The sequence below is a fragment of the Actinia tenebrosa genome, unplaced genomic scaffold (genome assembly GCF_029948245.1).
Source record: "Actinia tenebrosa isolate PJP-AT-01 unplaced genomic scaffold, QUT_ActTen_1.0 PGA_scaffold1__47_contigs__length_23844297, whole genome shotgun sequence".
NCBI lineage: Eukaryota > Metazoa > Cnidaria > Anthozoa > Actiniaria > Actiniidae > Actinia > Actinia tenebrosa.
In genome coordinates this window covers 17,120,365-17,138,697 of record NW_028292578.1, presented here as the reverse complement: position 1 = coordinate 17,138,697, position 18,333 = coordinate 17,120,365, and the positions used below count along the sequence as shown (strand labels likewise).

Sequence of the window (18,333 nt, the reverse complement as noted above, 5' to 3'; positions counted from 1 at the left end):
TGGTTTGAATATTTAGACAAATAATTTATTCACGGGCTTAAAGAGTCTTAAAGTTTCAGCAGTTATATTTTAAACTATTTTTTATCAGTAATCGAGTTATCTAACGATGGCCGAAAATTTGACATCATAGTTAAATAAACTAAGCTGGTGATAACGGCTTTACAATAAACTTTCGATACCGATTTTTATGTTTTCTGTAAGCCAAACTTACAACACCAAGGGATTTAATTTATTATTCATGTTAATTTGTAATGGCTTCCAACGCTGAATTACAGTCAGAACAATCAAACTCTGATCACTTCGAGCTTTTGGTCATCGTGTGAAAATGTACACCGTGAATCATCCCTATCGGGTATATTGTATTAGGATTTTTTAAGATTCAATTCTTCCACTCCCTCCCCCACAGGAAATATTTTGCATCATGTCGAAGCATGTGATGCTGTCCTATCAATGGGACAACCAGTCGTTGGTAGAAAAAGTATACCACGCGATTCGAGCACAGGGGATAAAGACGTGGATGGACATTTATGGTGGAGTGAAGGGAAACATCAATGAAAGGTTAGCAGATAGAAAACTTGTTGGTTATTTCGAGGTTGAGGAGAAAACTTGGTCGAGTTTGTATTACAACGCTTTGTGGGGCTGCTGACATATTTTAAAGATGGCGTCTATTTTGTCCATAAAATGCACTTCCAAGACCTCTTTACCTTCGGGTGAAATGTTACTCCGTTTAAGATCACGTTTTATTATCTTGAGAATAAGTTTCTTTGTTTGAGTCGTATCCATATTCATGTGTCTTCTCATGTCACGACCCTTAAACAAAGAAATGATACTCTAGGGAATGACACGTGGTCTGAAATGGAAAAGCGTTGCTCCACGCCGAAATAAGATATATCGTAAACAATTCATTTTATAATTAACTTTTTTCTAGCATGGCCGAAGGTGTCGACAACGCTGCTGTTGTGTGCTGTTTTATGACAACTAAATACTCGGTAACTATAACCTTTAAGCCCAGCCGATGGCGATCACCTAAGCTGTAATTAATAATTTAATTCTTTGTTCACTGGACGAAGATTCCCTATTCTCGTACACAGACTCTTCTCTGCTTCCTAACGAAGCATCGATATTTCGTTAGAAAATTCGGAATGGTCGTTAGAAAATTCGGAATACTGCTAGCGTGCATAATGTACCGCCCTCGTTCAAAGTGATCAGCGCATTATCCTAGACTTTTTTAGCTTTGTATGCAAATTACATCACATGACATTCCATTGTTCTTTTATGACCAACATGTTCAAATACACATGAAAGAATCAACTCCCAAGAGTGACATCACATGGTCTGAAATGTGCACAACAAACAACGAAGCTAAAAAGGTCTTCTCACAAGTTTTTACTTTTCATGATATCAGGAATCAAAAAATTGTAAAAAGGAATTGAATTACGCAGACGCTCAGGATGTTCCTGTCGTGCCCGTCATGTGCGAGAAAGGCTACAAAGCAAAGGATGGCTGGGTGTTATAACAGCCGGGGCACTGTGGATTGATTTCAGGTGGGTAGAAACAGACAGACGCACGGTCACCCAGCAATTGCTCACGATCAAAATGCTAAGACACAAAGCCATCCGGCACGATCACGGTACGACACTGTCCACAACGCGAGTCCACAACTTAATCTACAGAGAAAAAGTAATGAACAACAATATAATGGAGCGCAGATAACAAACTCTTAATTCTGCTTTGCTTAGCATTATTTTCATCTTTTCAGACCTGTGTTATTCGTCGATGAAAATAACTTAGCAAGAATTCATGAGGGTAGAGAATTAAGACCCGGACAAACGATGCGTCTTTGCTCGCGACGTTGCTTGTAACGGAGAAATCGCAGCGTGTGTCCACGGTGCAACTGTTGCACGTGACTTCGACAAATCTAATACGATGTTGCAAGGAAGTCGCTACGTGTGACATCCCTCAAAAACCCAGTTACATGCAGGAGGCGACGTTGCATCGCGGGTCCGGGCTTTTACATTTATTTCTACAATGCCTGCTGTTTTCAGGGATCCCAATAACTTCAACAAGAGTATTGAATCTCTGGCCAACGAAGTCATGCAGGCAGCAGAAGAAGATGTGAGCATTTCTGAAGCCGAGCAGAAAGAGGCTGTGGCCCATGTCCCAGCCGAGGCTCCCAAGACGGTGGTCAAGAAGAAGCCAGGGCGAGCTTTCCGTCATAAACTGCTTGGGAAGTTCTTGGCCGAGTCTGGTAAGTTTATTCTCTGTTTATTCTCTGTTTTAATTTATTGACCTCTTTAACTTGGATGCAGTGTTTGTCCTATTTCAGATATCGCATGCTTTACTCTCTTGAGCATAAGATTCTTTGTTTGGATGGCATCCATATTTATGTGTCTTCTCATGCACAACCGTTAAACAAAGAAAGGATCCTCTAGGGAATGACACATGGTCTGAAGAAATGAGAAAACATTACGCCCAAGCTTGGTTTTGATCATTATTAGAGTGGTTTTGATCATAAATAACGTTTTTGTACCTGTTGTTTCTAAGGTCAGGTCAAGTTTCATCCAGCCAGCGGTAATCGTAGTACCCTGGTGCTAAGGGATACCCCAGAGGACACCAGTTACTGGGTGGAAGAAAAAGGCAAAAAAGAATCGGGCATCGTGTTTTACAAGAACTATGCAACCAATGGTTACTTGGGTAAGAAAACTACTATCACGTGATTTTGTTCGATTGGACTTCGCTTTTTTATAAAATCTTATCACGTGATTTAAATTAGTTGTGATTTGTTTTTTAAAAGTTATCACGTGATAGGAAATCGTGGTCACGTGGTTGCGATAAATATTGTCTTTGTTTGCAATCGGGCTTTGCTTTTTCTATTTCATCAGGTGATTTAAATGCAGAGCTGTAATTTGGTATTCAAAATTTATCACGTGATCAATCGAGAATCAATATATACCTTGTGATTGGCTCTTCTAAACCAGGATTAGCACGTAATCATAATACAGACTTATGATTGGTTATTTTTTAATCCAACAGGGTACGATGCAAATGGGGATTACACTTACACCAAAGGTCAACATTACGGCGCGGAGGAATGGATATTGAAGGCAGACGAGCATTCCAGCAATGGCGAAAGGGCTGTCGTCTTGTATGCTAATTATGGCAAAAAATACTTGGCAATCAGAAACGGCAAACTGACCGGGGTGAATTCTTACTCTAATGATTGTGTGTGGATCCTTGCATAAATAACACAGGGATCCCACCGGTCTTACTCCAAAGATCAATATGTGTAAATGGCATAGGGATCCCAAACGGTGTACAGTTTCAATGTATGTTACGATTCTTTTCCTTCCTCTATTTACAATAAATGAAAACCGGAAAAAAACATGACTTCAAGTCAGGCGATATCAGTCAAAACAATGCGTACTTTTTTGAACTTTTTCCGAAAACGATTTCTTTTAATATATAAAAATAAGGTATATTTACATGCTTTTGATTTTTCGGTTATATATGATTCGAAACAAATGGAAAAAGGAAAGTATTATAGATAAATTTAGAACTGAACTACTTTCATTCAAAATGAATTCAAATCAGTGTTTATGGAATACATTCAATCATGAATACATTTGGTCAGCGGTAAGTAATAATATTATACATACTGCTAAGAGTGCGGGCGCATGTACGAAATGTTTTAGCATTAGTATACGATATGTCCATTGAGCTCCTCAGGGGTCAGATCTCGTATTTTAGCAATAGCATTTGAAGACATAACAATGTGTCTTTGAATATAGTCCTTGTATCCGAGGGGACCACTAAAGCTATGACGAGGAGACAAGGTCTCTGTTGATCTCCATTCCTTTGCCAAAGGCTCCATTAATCTTTTCAGTCCACCATCGTTGCTAATAAGTCCAACGTGTCGATATGCAAGCGATGGCTCTCCAAGTTTTCCCGTCGTGAAACGCCTTTTTTTAGGTTCAGGGAGAGGTTTAACTTTTGCATCGACTTGCCTGGAAAAGATATGCGTCGTTGGCAGACCAGCGGAGTGCGGTCTTGGGATAGGCTCTGTCATCAAAGCAGACTCTACAGTTGAAGTTACGCAGACAGACTCAAGGGATGAAAGGGTGGAGTCTGGCTTTGTCATGTCATCCACTGTTTTTGTGATCTCGTTCAATCGTGTACCCAGGACACTCAATGGAGGTTGTTTGACCTTTGGCGTGGTTCTCGACGTCTTTCGTTCGATCTTCTGTTCTCTCTCCCTCATTTCTTTCAAGAGAGCACCAGTGAACTGCGTAGTCTTGCGCAGAAAGTCACCGTGGTCTGTCGCGAACGCAATGTTGTTGATTTTCTTTTTCATTTCTTTGTTGTCGGCTCGAAGTTCTTCCAGCTCTTTCATTGCTTTTTCCAATTGCTTTCGTACCTCGATCACGTTGGCCTGTATTTCCTTGTCATCGCCATCTTTACTTCGTGCACAGTCAGCTGATTCTAATTCAACAGGGAGCCCATCACCTGGGATTTCCTCCAAACTCTCTTGATTTAATTGTTCGATTCTTTCGTCTTGGGACTCGTTTTTCTTTTGTAAACCATCAATTTGTTCAAGGCCGCATACTTCAGTTTCTGTACTTGCATCTTGCGTGGTCTTCGCTTGATCCTTTTTAGTCGTTTCAGTAACAGGGAAAACAAACAAATTTTCTCGTTTGCCATCGACATTATCGTGAGGGAAATCAGACGACCCATTCTTGCGCATACGCAGTGACTGTGACCTAACCAAAGGGTGGGAATTCTTTTTATCAACAAGTGATTGCAGGTCACGTGAGAGCCGCTCGTTCAGTCCTTGAACCATGGACATATTCTTCTTGACGTCAAGCAGTTCTTTTTGAATTCTACGAAACTCGACCATAACTTTTTTCTTCGTATTTTGTTCATCCGATTTAAAAGAACATTGGCTCAGGGAAAGAGTGTCACTCGAGCTGCAATCGCTGTTTTCATCTCCTTGCGAAGCATCTTCGGGGGGTTCCCTTGGTTCTCCACCAACAACGGACTTCTCCACCAAGTTTTGCTTTACCTCTTCCTGGACTCCTTTCTGGCATCTTTCTTTGTGTATTGGTTCACCGGTGATGATGAAGCAGGACATCTTTTCACATGGAATGTTTTTATCACTGTCATTTATTTTCCTGTATAGCTGAGGTTCTTCCAAAGGAATGCTGTTTTGTTTAACTTCAACCACGTCTAATGGCACACTCTCAGACCGGTTTTCCAAAACACTTTCTTCGCGCACTTGTCTTGTACTTCTGATGTCTAGCAGCTCCTGTTTCAGACTGTCGTTTTCTTCAATTGCCCTCTCTTTATCTCGCATCGCTTTGGCCAGTTTGAAAGTCAGTGCGCATACTTGTTGGGTCTTGAGGGATTTCAGCTCTGCGTAGCGAACATTTTCATTCTGTAATTGTTCTTTTAGTTTCTTCACTTCTTCTAGTAAGCTGTCTCTTTCGCTTAGCAAAGCTGTCATCGTGTCATCAAGGCTGTTTCCCGCGGCCTTGTCCTTGCTTTTGGCCATCTCCTCTTGTTCTTTGCCACTAGCCTAAGTACACAAGGATGATGTCACATTAGCACCTAGTGTGTCTTATCCACAATAAAGTGTGATCTATTTTTTCCCTCTGTTCTTAGCTAAAGAGAAAACATTTCACTTCAGTCTAAGTGATGATATGAAACACTATGGAGGGCAACCCAAGTATTTTGTTGTTGTTGTTGTTATTCGTGTTTTTACTTATGTTTCTTTTCATTTTATTTTCTAATTCAGAACATGGTTCTATTTTCAGCGACTTCAATTTTTTGTTCATGATATCTTCGGGTGCTTTCGTTCTCAGTTTAGAGCAGGAGCAAGCACAATGCACTCGAGATGTACCGTAAGCTATTCCTCAAGCTCTGATGAACGAAAGCTCGGCTGCTCCATATGAGATATCGATCGTAATGAAGCTAGACTCTTTAAAAGATATTTTTATTTAATTATTTATTCATATCTAAAAAAGATACAAAAAAAGCGCTACGATGGAAAAGTATTGGTTATTTGCCACCAGAAATACAGGAATCCGAGAACAGTCATTTAGTGATTTTCTGTGAAGAACTGATTTCAAGGCTAATCAAGGTTACTTAACCAGGAGAATCCACTGTGCGCTATATTCAATTAGCAACCACTTTAGCAAAAATAGCTGTTAAAGTCAATCATTCTAAGAACTTCTCTAAACAATCAGAGTCTAATAAGACAGCAATCTTTACCTTTTGTTTGCTTATCTTCCTGATTCTTTTCAACATGGTATGATTGATTCTAGATGAAGAGACAAAATAATATTCAGTGTAATATTCTTACGCGTGCTGCAACGTTACAATATCAATTTTTCCTGGAATGTTTTAAAAACCATAGATGATAGAGGGGAACGGTAAACAGGTTTTTTTTCTTGACCAAATCATAGTTAATAATACCTATCATCAAATCAGTGGCACTGATTTCGTCAGTGGAAATCAGGTGCTTTAAATGTGAAGACTGATGATAAAAATTAACGGGATTTAACTTGTGTTTTAGCGTTTTTCCATGCTTTAAGCTTCAGTTAATAGTGTATATATGGTCGAAGCCAAGAAAAACAATTGAAAGCCACTTTGATGTTATGCCAATTCATGCGACGTTATTTTCAACTAATTGAAAATTTTTAGACTAAAGTACATATGATTTAAATGTAAGATAGAGAAAAAACAAGAAAGGACAAAGTTCACAAAGTTCTGCAGTACCTGATAACAAAATAAGCACTGGGTCATACCTCTACTGAGCCATTAACGTGCAGGCAATATTAAGAACAAAAGCAACAGAGCTCACCCAATTTCTTTGACAGGAAGAATATTCTTATTACTCAAAAACATTCTGGCAGTCAGTCAAAATTGAAGACACATTTTAAGTCCATAAGTTTTAAAAGAAATTCAAACTTTTCCACAAAGAAAACATAAGTTGCGTGTCTGTGAGCTGTGACACTACTATGGCAACAACGAAGCGCAAACTAGAACTAAGCCAAACTAAAGTGAATATATCAATAGAAAATGATAATAATGACAATAATATCAATAATGTCGTAATCAAAGCACATAAAATTGAGAATTTTTTGTAATGATTAATTATCAAAATTATAGTTTTTAAGAAATCCAACTTACTTTTGGTTGTTTCAGTGTTGACCAACCGTCGAACAAACTCTTCAATGCATGCTCGCTTTGTTGGCTATTTAGTCTTTTTCTTTCAGGTAACTTCCATTGATCGCCAACATGAACACTAAAGAATCGACTGAAATCTTTGGAATGAAATAGAGAGTTGAATGAGTCAGTTTTGATGCAAAGGTTTGAATTTCTTGGCCTGTAAAACGTCGTGGAAGCCCTATCAAAGGTAAACTCATATCTACTCTAGTTATTGAATAGTTTTATGGTATTAATCCTTCATCTTAATCCTCTTGTTTTGTTTTTGTCAAGTAGATCACAGTAAAATTAAAGGTCTTTGTGTTATGCAAACAAAAACAAATCCTATTCTGTCGACAAAGAGTATTGAAAACCAACGCTTTTATTGTTTGGTATTCAAATTGGCGCCACAACCGAGGCGTGCAGCTTTGTGTGCTATAATTTTGAGCGCGAACAGGACGCGACGCGCGCGGTTCATCAAACGCGAACTACCACGTTGGATGACATGCCTTATCGATGGGTTGCAAGCATTCCCAAGAGAGTCAAAAGATAAAAACAAGGCGGCCATTGTGGGATCATTAATGACGGATACTAATGAAAAATCTATCGTTAAATGGCACCAACATGGCCGCGATGACGTAACGTGCAATCGAAGAATTCGGGCTGATGCAAAATTTACTCAAGTTTCTTAAGCCATTCTAGCTATTTTTTCCATCTCAGACCTGTTTAAAGTTATATCCTACGATTCGAAAGTTTCCAGCACAAAAGACCTGTCAATAATGAACGGGGACAGAAAGCTTGGGTTTAATTCCTATGGTAAAGTTTTGGCAGCCTTTCATTTGAAAATTTTTCATTAACGTTTAATATAAATTTCTGCTTTTTTACCGTGGTTACTGTACCCTGGGGTATGGTTACTGTGGTCGTGGTTTAATCTAAGCGAGTTTGGTAGGAGGGAGCTCTTCACTTGTCTCCAGACCTCTCTCTCTCAACAGAGAAGGCCAGGCATGAGGCTTATTCTGCTCCTTTACTTCCCTTATCCCTCATATGCATCTTTTTTCCAATTCTAATCTACTCATGTATGCATCTGAAGTAGGTTATTGATCAATGATAGAAAAAAACTTTTTTGGTCAAGGTGAGCAAAATTTATAATTTTATGATTATTGTTTTTCTCATATTATTTTTCGAGGTATAGTTCAAACTAGTTTATTAAATTTTTTTCCCAGCTATATTTGTAGGCACTTTATTGTCCATCTTCCAATGTCATCTTTTTAGTGAGCGTTGAGAAGGAAGTTGATTTGCTGAGCGCAATCACGTGATCACTCCCATTAGACGAAGTTAGAGATTGAGTCTGTTTTTACCTTCGTAATTTTCTTTATAGAAGCTAGCAATTTTTCTTTCTAATATTGAAAAAATAGAATGGAAAGAATAAATTTACCGCAAAGATGTACTAGGGGAGCAATATTGAATTTCGCTATTCATTATTTACAGGAAACGTTTTAATAGCTTTGAACAGATTAGCTGAATACTATCAATTTAATAGTCGTTCATAGCCTCAATGGTTTTTAGCCTGATAATACGATATTTATGGATTTTCTTTTTAACTGACAGAATGTTCTGGCGTGAGCACTTTATATTAATAAGGAAGCCAGTGAATTGCAGGGAAGCCATTAAAATGAAGCGACGTCAACGAGGGACGATAATAAAATAGTCACTTCGCAATATTTACTTCTCCTAGCTGATAAATAGTTTCGTACAATATTGAGCGCACGTAATTTGTGAATAGAACTTTACGATATTTGATTCGGGGTTGGTACGTGAGAGTAGTTATTGGCGAAAAGTTTAATCAAAGTAATAGGCATTTTTCAAAGATAGTGGCAAATTATTCAGTCTCGATTTTCTTCTTCCTGAGTCATTCATTCGTTTGTCATCCTCCTTCTTAATCTTCTTGAAAGCTATTTTCAACTTGAATTTCTATTTTTGATTAAATTCAAACTACAGTACTGACGTACGAAGAGTCATGCTACGTACTAATAGAGAGAATTTGGACAAAATGCCGTGACAACAGCTGGGAAACAAAGTATAATATGACAGAAAATCTTTTCAGTGCCTAGAATTGAAAACTAATTTGATGCATTAATCATTTCCAAACGGACTGAACGAAACTTGCTACGCAATATCGAATGTAGAGTGCGTGCTATAGGATAGTCGGAAAATTCTGTCTTTTCTTTCCATACTTTCCCTTTTTTCTCTCCTTTCTTCCCTTTCTCCCTTTCTTTCTTCCCTTTCGTTCTCTTTCTCTTAAAATGTACTATATATATACGTATACAAAATACGTGGTTTTATTCATAAATATTTGATTTCACAAAGATATGTACAGAGTCTGGATATTTCTGTGTGACGTTCACAATAACTTCCTATGAGATCACAATGATAAATAAATCAGTTCGGTTTATTTATAGCGACCTTTTTGTTTCTCGCTTTAGTTGATATGCTTTATCTAGTTAGTAATAGTTTTATTGAAAAGGCGATAAGATGGCAATGAACAATACATAAAATTTTGGTTTTAAGTTGCTAATAATCTATATATTTACGACGCTAATCTTTTTCTTATGATGAAGTATAATTGCTAAGCTTCGTTTATACAGATAGTGGTAGGCTTTGAAATTTTCCTACAAATACGTAACTACTCTCAAACCGCATTGATAACACTGTATTTTTTCACATGAAAAGCTTGCAGTACCAAAGCTTAACGCGTGGATTAGAAAAGGTTTTTCACTATAAATACGGAGGTTTGTGAGTTCTAGTGTTTGAGGTTTGAGGGAGCTAGACTTTAGTACAAATATCTCAACAAAGCTCTACTCGTCCTCTGGCTTTAGATATATGATTTTCTGATCGACATTTGACATATATATATATTTTTTTTCAAATTCGGGTTCCCTGACTTCTGACTTCCCGTTCATCTGCACTAATTTGAAGAAAAACAAGTCAAAAAATATAGTAAATTGCTGATTGAGAAGATTTCATTGAGCAGGAAAATCGAGGAACTGAACTATGACATTCAAATGGCTTTGATTAAAAAAGCGACGGACGAATATTGATGTCATTCACTGACTGACACGCCTAAATACGGTGTACATGTTTCCCACTCAATTGAAATTTTGCTTTTCTGAATCACTTCTATATTTGTAAAAGGAAATCCTTAAATCATTACGGGCTTTTGTCAAAATAGAGCCAAAGCTCCTAGACGGCCAGTCGCTCAAGTTGAACAAAAAATCCTAGATGTGAGAGATGAATTCGCTGGTCCTTTTGTCAGCCAGTCCGCGTTTTCTTCTGTTTACACGACTAGTATTGGTATACAGCCCTTCTGATTATATATCGCCTGATAACGTTAGAGTACACAGTCTTTCTGTCTATCTTCTGATAAAATAATAATCTAGTCTATACGGTTTGGCAGAGTGACTTGCAGTCTTGCAATACTGCTTGAGGACACATTTGGCGGTTACAGGAGCGGAGTGGTTCAACCAAACCCTAGAAGAAAAAAATTGTACAAATTAATAAAAAAATGTATCAGGGTACTTAAAATAAATTGATTAATAACTTTAGATTGATTCAATGTGGATTTAAAAAGTGTTGTGATCGGATACCGATGACAAATCGCGGGAAAAACTTTGCAAACGCGGCATTCCCAAAGCGCGGGAAATTTTTTTCGAGTAAATTACGATTTCTCATAGATCGCTCCTCTTACTATCTCGAACGGAAATGAGAATAATAAACAAAATGAGGCAAAATCAAGATTAGCAAACACCAAGCACACTGCCGTGTGAAATGGATCTTTCGGGATTTTGAAACAAAATCGTAAATTATAAAGGTTACGTCAGGAATTAGTCTCTATTTAAATAGCCTTTTAGGTTTAGGCCTTTATTATTTTCAGCTTTTCCGGGTTGTTTTATAATCCTTGACATCAGAACCAATATTATTTTTTGTCTTCCGTGTTAATTGGGCCGAAAAAACGCATTTGCCTCAAAAACCTCCAATGAAAAGGAGGATAGACTGCATGGTATTCAAAATGTTAGTTAAAAAGGAAGTCAGTTCAGTATAGTAATTTACTAAAACATCACTCAACAATACAAATTGATGTCAATGAACATCCTTACTTCTCTCCATCATTAACTTCTTTTTAAAAATTTTGATGAAAAATGGATTATCTTAAAAGCACGTACGTGGGTAAGTGCATGTATCATGGATCGGAATGACAGTCACGCTAAGGTGTTATGGCATATGGTGCAATGCTGATAGTGGTGATAGTGAATGGGGAAAAACGAAAATCAAAGGAAACAAAAGAAAAAGAAAAAGGGAAAGCGAAAGGGAAAGGAAAGACTGAAAAAAACTAAATATGACTAAGAAGAGATAACTAGCTAAAAACTAGTGTGAGCTGCGTCGGTGTTTCTAATGAAACAATAATGATAAAAGGGTAAATTATACACCGTGAAAAGATGAAAAAATTTACTGACGTTTCGGACGCTAGTCCTTCGTCGGAGTAAAAGAGCAACTCCGACGAAGGACTAGCGTCCCAAACGTCAGTAAGTTTTTTCATCTTTTCACGGTGTAAAATTTACCCTTTTATCATTATGTATCACTAACGACGACATTAAAAACAATAACGAAAATACGCATAAAATAAACAACAAAGGATAATGAAAAAAACGAGGTCATGGAAACTGAGAAATTTAACACAAAATGCATGCTCGCAAATGTTAAAATGTGCCAAAGATAAGGTGTTGCAACAGTAAAGAAAACCTGACCAACACTAACCTTGAGAGCTGTCGGGGCACCTCGAGAAGAAGAAGAAGCCAGAGTTTCTTCGAAGTTAACCTCACTCCAATCTTCAATCAAAATCGAGGGCACACAAAACCCAGAATGCCTTCGCCCTTCGACATTCCTCGAAGCAGACTCGTTGAGAGAGTTGAAGTTATCGCTCTGGTTAAATGTTTTCGACATTTTCAGAGAAATGTGATTGCAATCCAAGACAAAATCCAAGGCTTTTTCACTCAGTAAATCGTTGAAGGTCGTTTGAGGATAGGCACACTGCACCATATTTTATCCCCTAGAAAAACTCATTTGCATTGACGTCATAGCTAATCTCGAACATGCGCATTTATAAGGACTTGATAGTCATCAAAATCTATTTTAAGAAAGCAATTAAGGAAAATATCACTTCCGTTGCACATGCCCACGATCCATTGTTCTCTTCATCAGTTTTCAAAGCGGTAAATTTTCCAATAGACTCTATTTACCGCACCTGTTATCTTGGCCTAAACAAAGCGCCGATAGGAATCTTTTGAACGATTTTCCTTAATTTATATGTCTCTTGATATAAATTTTTATTCCATCTTTATTGGCTATTGAGAAATAATCTTGTTTTGGAAACGGCGGTTTGCGGGAAAAAAACAAAAACAAAAAACCTAAAATCCTACTCCGAGCTTTGAATAGCTCATTTAAAATCGATAATATATTCACTTTTTTGTCTAAACATAGCCAATCTTATATTTATTCATCAGTAATTTGTCTTCCTGTCGGTTGTTTTCATCCAGTTTTCTTTGTGTCCAATATTTTTGGGATGAAATGACTTGACTTGTGTTGGTATAACGTCTCCGCCACCGCCGCCCCACGGCTACGTTCATTACAATTAAAGGAACAGGACAACCAGTTAATTGCGTTCAAAATACCAAACTCGGAATTGTAAGCTTTCGGCAGCCATTTTTTCTTTTATATCTTTATATAATTTTCTTTATCAATTTTCACTTTGTATGTATATTGTGACAGTTTCAGTATAGTTTTCTTATACGATCTCTTTGTATGTATATAGCATATATTTTATCATCATAATAATAATACAGGGCCCCTCTGGATAACAGCTTTTAACTAAATGGGCCACCCCATCCAAATAAAGGTTCCACTCTCCATAACCAAAGCCAGATGGCATGCACGTAAAAATATAAAAAAAGAAGTCGTTTTTCTAATTGAAGCCTGGTCACAAGACCGTCAAAAGACTATAAAATCAAACGCTACAGCTTCGATCTTAAGTTTAATTTAATAGCTCAATTTAAAAAAATCTTTGAAAAACACGTCATATTACCATTAAACCTGGCAAAAAAGCGGATTGCTCCGGCTCAAAAACTTGATCTCTCACTTCAACCAAATTAGAATTGACAAACAATCGGTTATTGGAGTAAAGAAGTTCGCGAGCCTCATTTTTTTTAACTTTTTCTCATTTAAAGTCATTGAAGCTGTTGACATTAAACATTTAATCAAAGCCGCGAGTAATAAATCCAAACTTAAATCCCATGCACTTCTCGTTGATTCTGTTTCAAATCATTTTTAGCCTTGCTATTTTTCCATCTATTTGAATTTCGTTTTTATTTTCTGTTACATTTATTTTGTTTTCATACACTGCTTGATACTTATTTTTTTTGATATAAATAGCTTCGGGTCATTTTTAATGCAAACTGTACTTGCCTCGGAGAAAAATAAAACAAGAAACACTGCATGAGAGATGTTTTTGTTGGTTTAACTTTTGCATAAGTTTATTGATGTACATTGAAAGTAAACCAATACGAATGTAGCTCAATTCAATCGCCGAAAATCACAATATTTTCACAAAAACTCTATATTCCAAAGTCTTTTTAGATTCACAAACGAATAAAAAACAAAAATTTTCACAGAAAATTAAGATGCAAATTTGCCAACGAACAGCACTTTTTGTACTGTAGAGAAAAATGATTGATGCTCGTGGCTTAGAATTTTCAGAAAACTTTAGATCAATAAAGCGCTCAAAGAAGTTCTCTTTGAGAACATAGTTGTGGGAGTTAACTTTGTCACTATCGAAAAGAGGGGTAGTTTTTTAAAAAATAGCGGAAGCGAGGGGAAGATATTGAACAGTCAACTGAGAAACGATTCACGGAGTATAAATGGCCTTTTCGTGGGACCTTTCGTGATATGAAAACTAGTTTCGAGTGAGAAGGGGGCGTAAAATCTTGTCTTACGATAAGCAGTTTTCATTTCTAACTTGCCATCTGGTTTGGGCCACCCACATTTTCCTTGAATTATGAGCACTTTGTTTACTATGAGCATTGTTGAGCGAGAAACGAAAAAAGCAATTTCAATTATAATACCCATATTTCTCCTTTTCGAAAAACTGATATTTTCACATGTGAAAATATCGTTACCATGTGTATTTAAGCTATTAGTTTATAAATAAAAACTTTTTATTTTTTTCCGGTCCGTTATCCTAAAAACGCGTGCGTTCTGATTGGCTGTTTGAGCGGGCGGTATTTTGTCAGTACATGTATCTGCCCGCGCTCGCTCACCGGTAAACTTTGCCGCTAAACAACAAAACAACACGATTACAAAAACAAGTAAAAAAATAAGGGGGAAAAACGTTATTTGCCGTCCTATGGTCGGTCCGGATAGGCAATCAAAGGCCCTTAGGCGAACTCGTGGATACTTGTTGCACTTTTCGAATATTTAGATTGGTCTTCCTGTGCCCTCAGCTTGTTGACATTCTCAAAGGATTCCAAATACTTCGCTCGATTTAATATTTTGAATACTCAATTTATCTAGTAAGATGAGTAATCGTCCTTTTTATTTTCCTTTTAACACCTAGTTCTTCGCTATTTTGTTGAGTTTGAAAGCGATTTCTGTGATGAATTAATTGTCTGAACTTCGATTCAATTAATACGAAAGACGACTTCGACTACGACTTCGATAGAGTCAACTGAGTCAAGTATAGAGTATAATTGAAAAAGATTTATTTGAAAACACTTTCTCTGTTTTTAATTTCAAAGGCGGGCTGTGTGTTTTATTCCAGCAAACATTCGACCTACGAGCTCAAAAACTAAATATACAAGATAATCGGTCGATCGGGACGATAAACATAAAGCGTTGCGTTATGCGTGTTGATTTACATTACTACTTATCTTGACCTTCAATGGTCACGGCTCCTACATTTGTTTCGGATGAAACTATTTATTTACACTGTGAACTGAGCAAATATTTTATAGAAATGCGTAGTAATCGGATGACGTTAGACGATCGACAAACGTTTAATTATCGATCCTGCTAACATCTTAGTGAGTGAGTGAGTGAGTGAGTGAGCGAGCGAGTGACACATTTGCATATTCAGACCCCTCACAATAACTCGTTTCTACGCTTCGCGTATCCACGAGTTAAAAACTGTGCCTTCGGTCTTAAAAACGTATATTCAAGACCTCGGGCACAGTTTTTCCCTATCCGGACCTCCTGGCCGGTAAATAACATATATTTATAATAATAAAAAGCTTGTTAAGTTGATTGATTTTATATAATAAACAGAATATTTCATGAGCGCTTGGAGATACGAAATTTATCTTCTCGTGTTGAAAATCTTTTCAACACTCGAAGATAAATTTCGTATCTCCGCTCGCCATGTAATATCCTCTATATTTTTAAATAACGAATGACTGTAGACTCTTATGAAACAACTTTAGATTAACGTAAACTATTATCCTGTATTATATAGACTGTACCTTACGAAAAGCATTGTGGAATATATATTTTAAAGAGTGTAGCAAAAGTTTTAGCAATATTATATAAATCTAGTGTTTGATAATATCAAACTCATGGCAGTTGACAACCCAGTCTGCATCATCAGGATCAGTAGCACCATTACTCAAGGTTCTTTCAGTGTAAGTCACATGACCTTTGGCATCAACCAGGATTATTGTGTTTGTTCTACAAATCAGTACAATCATATATCATCCAGTATGTCATCATAAAAATCATTTGAGTGGGGGGAAAATGGATCTAAGTTTTGATTGACTTAGATTGAAAAACATTGATAATAATTTTACTAGCCTGTGTCATGCAAGATACGCAAGCTACATAATGACTATATTTGTACATTGACATTTTGTTTTCTCAATGACCATTTTCAGTTTGGGAATAATGTTTTCCCATTGCAGACCACATGTCATTCTCTAGAGTAATATTTCTTTGTTTGTTGGTTGCATATCATGGGAGGAATTAACAAATTTTGATGGTTTAACATGTAATGTCCTTTTATCTACGAACAAAGAAAAACACCACTCACAAATTTTGAAAGAAATATGGTTTCGAACAAGAGGGATTTGTAATTTGTCGACGTAATTTGTTGGTATGTCCTCTTATTCATACCATGGCTCTTGACCAATCAGAAAGCAATAAGACTTACATTTGTGGTAAAAACAGTAATATATATATATGGATACAACTGAAACGAAGAATCTTATTCTCAAGGGAATGACAATTGGTATAAAATAGGAAACTATTACGCCCATGCAAGCAAGCTAAAAAGTTTAATAATTTAATGGAAATATATAATACTTTAAAAATATGACACAAGTTTACGATAAGGAACCTATCTTTTGGTCTATCATCCTGATCTCTCTTCCCACTGAGATCAAGACCTCCACTAAGATAGGTAATTAGGTGATAGTCTTTCATAGTTCATTAATAACTGACCATTAATACTGAATACTGACCTTGTTCCACAACTTTGTCCATCAAATTTAACAAATATTGCCCTGCAGGCATCTTTGTAGGCATCAGAGAGCAGCTCATCCTGTAGGCCAGTGTAACAGCTGTCGTCTTCATTGGGAAAATGCCTTGAAATGAAAAAAATTGTCATAATGGCAAAAACGTTTTGAACTTAGTTTACTGTGTAGATCAAGCAGCTATGGAACTTTTCACTCTTATTGCTTACAGATCATGGATTACTGCTGCATAATGAAACCCCAGTGGGGTAAAGTCGAGTGATGAGCATCCTAAGCCCTCTCCTCAGCCTTGCAAGATGACTGGGTGACCTCATTTTCTCGCGCTCGTCAGCCATTATGAGAAGGGATGTGTTATAGGACTCATCTAAGAAGGTGCTTTATCTCTGGATTTAATACATTAATACCCAACCTTTATGAAGTAAAGTACATGGTACATAATTTACCTGCTATGACATTTGAATTCTTTTCCCAAAACTTTGCTACTTCAGTTGGTCTCTCATAATACTCATCTCTATTTGAAGCAATGATCAACTTGTAGCCATCTGGGCCAGGATTGTCATTATAACTCAAGAAGACAATACACATGTTTTACTTCTTGGACTGGAGTGATATCTATTGCTAAAAACTAAGGGGGAAATGTGCTATTGATCAGTCAAAACAACCAAAATCACAAAAAGTAGGATTTTTATCCAATTAAGACTTGAGTTCAACTGAGAGGTTACCTGCGGGTGTGTGACAAACGCAGACTGCAGACCAGATCAAAACAAAAAATCCAAATACATGAAATATGTCTGAAAAATTTGTCTATAAATTCAAGAAGCATTTAATGTCCATTTAGTGTCCAGGATCACTGTCACTGACACCCTTTCAATGGTATAGTAAATTTGTTGTTGGTCATTTTAACATTATTGATGTACGGTGTCAATTGACCCGAGTTACAGTATTTATAATATGAAATAACTAATATGACACCCAAAAAAAAAGTAATGGAAAGAAAAAGATATATGATAATATAATCTAATAATAATAATAACGATATTCAATACTTTGATATTTGAGGAGAGGGGCTGTACCATTTGTGTTTTTTCCTTGTAGCTAGGAGGATATATTTTTTGTGCAAGATTTCTTTTTAACACACATGATATATTACTTTTATGCTTTTGCCTTACACGATTATTTTCCGCTGTGCTCAATTTTTGGGGTTTTTCCCCAGCCCCTTACACGACAACAAAAGCGAACTGCATTAAATGATTTCCCCACAGGCGGGATCTAGATAAAATAGGATTAAGCGGTTTACACCAGAAAATTATCTCCTTGCAATAATTAACCCTAAAAGAAACAGAACAGAAAACGCAAGTGATATTACATATAGTTATTGCAAATAGTTATTGCAAATAGTTATTTTATGTATTACAAATAGCAGCAGTAAGGGGGACTCGCGGTCACCATTCGGAATCGCCCGGGAATTACCCGTGTTTATGCACTAGCGTCCCCCGCGGGAATTACCCGTGTTCTGTTATATGTTGCGCGAAGATTTCCTTACTGCTGCTATGTTTGTGTC

The 18,333-nt window shown here is 36.9% G+C and overlaps 3 protein-coding genes and 1 pseudogene across 4 annotated transcripts; 1 reads left to right on the top strand and 3 right to left on the bottom strand.

Annotated features, from left to right (window-relative positions):
* The first annotated feature begins 421 nt into the window (after window positions 1-421).
* Window positions 422-3,338, top strand: LOC116304824 (uncharacterized; annotated as a pseudogene).
* Window positions 3,339-3,465: 127 nt separating this feature from the next.
* Window positions 3,466-7,409, bottom strand: LOC116304825 (uncharacterized). Of its 2 annotated transcripts, none has more exons than XM_031714614.1 (3): window positions 7,189-7,409; window positions 6,268-6,316; window positions 3,466-5,572 (listed from the first exon to the last, which is right to left on the bottom strand). In XM_031714614.1, the coding sequence occupies exons 2-3, from the start codon at window positions 6,301-6,303 to the stop codon at window positions 3,695-3,697; spliced, it is 1,914 nt and encodes a 637-aa protein (XP_031570474.1). In that variant the 5' UTR covers window positions 6,304-6,316; window positions 7,189-7,409; the 3' UTR covers window positions 3,466-3,694. The 2 variants fall into 2 exon arrangements, with proteins under 2 accessions (XP_031570474.1, XP_031570475.1); XM_031714615.1 differs by lacking the exon at window positions 7,189-7,409 and adding an exon at window positions 6,775-6,848.
* A 2,117-nt stretch (window positions 7,410-9,526) lies between these two features.
* On the bottom strand, window positions 9,527-12,301 carry LOC116304823 (uncharacterized). Its single transcript, XM_031714613.2, has 2 exons — window positions 12,016-12,301; window positions 9,527-10,731 (listed from the first exon to the last, which is right to left on the bottom strand). Exons 1-2 carry the CDS (start codon window positions 12,295-12,297, stop codon window positions 10,642-10,644), a joined length of 372 nt encoding a protein of 123 aa, XP_031570473.1. The 5' UTR covers window positions 12,298-12,301; the 3' UTR covers window positions 9,527-10,641.
* Window positions 12,302-15,835: 3,534 nt separating this feature from the next.
* LOC148909979 (transport and Golgi organization 2 homolog) lies at window positions 15,836-17,408 on the bottom strand. The gene is made up of 3 exons (XM_089032288.1): window positions 17,216-17,408; window positions 16,761-16,883; window positions 15,836-15,972 (listed from the first exon to the last, which is right to left on the bottom strand). The coding sequence occupies exons 1-3, from the start codon at window positions 17,355-17,357 to the stop codon at window positions 15,959-15,961; spliced, it is 279 nt and encodes a 92-aa protein (XP_088888414.1). The 5' UTR covers window positions 17,358-17,408; the 3' UTR covers window positions 15,836-15,958.
* Between the last annotated feature and the right edge of the window lie 925 nt (window positions 17,409-18,333).

Bases quoted from the DNA above. Each gene is read 5' to 3' on its own strand.
- LOC116304825 (XM_031714614.1), bottom strand. From the start codon at position 6,303: ATGTTGAAAAGAATCAGGAAGATAAGCAAACAAAAG. The intron at 5,573-6,267 runs GTAAAGATTGCT...TTGTGTACTTAG, and splicing joins GGAAGATAAGCAAACAAAAG to GCTAGTGGCAAAGAACAAGA.
- LOC116304823 (XM_031714613.2), bottom strand. From the start codon at position 12,297: ATGGTGCAGTGTGCCTATCCTCAAACGACCTTCAACGATTTACTGAGT. The intron at 10,732-12,015 runs GTTAGTGTTGGT...TTTTTCTTCTAG, and splicing joins GTGCCCCGACAGCTCTCAAG to GGTTTGGTTGAACCACTCCG.
- LOC148909979 (XM_089032288.1), bottom strand. From the start codon at position 17,357: ATGTGTATTGTCTTCTTGAGTTATAATGACAATCCTGGCCCAGATGGC. The intron at 16,884-17,215 runs GTAAATTATGTA...TTTCATTTCAAG, and splicing joins GAATTCAAATGTCATAGCAG to GCATTTTCCCAATGAAGACG.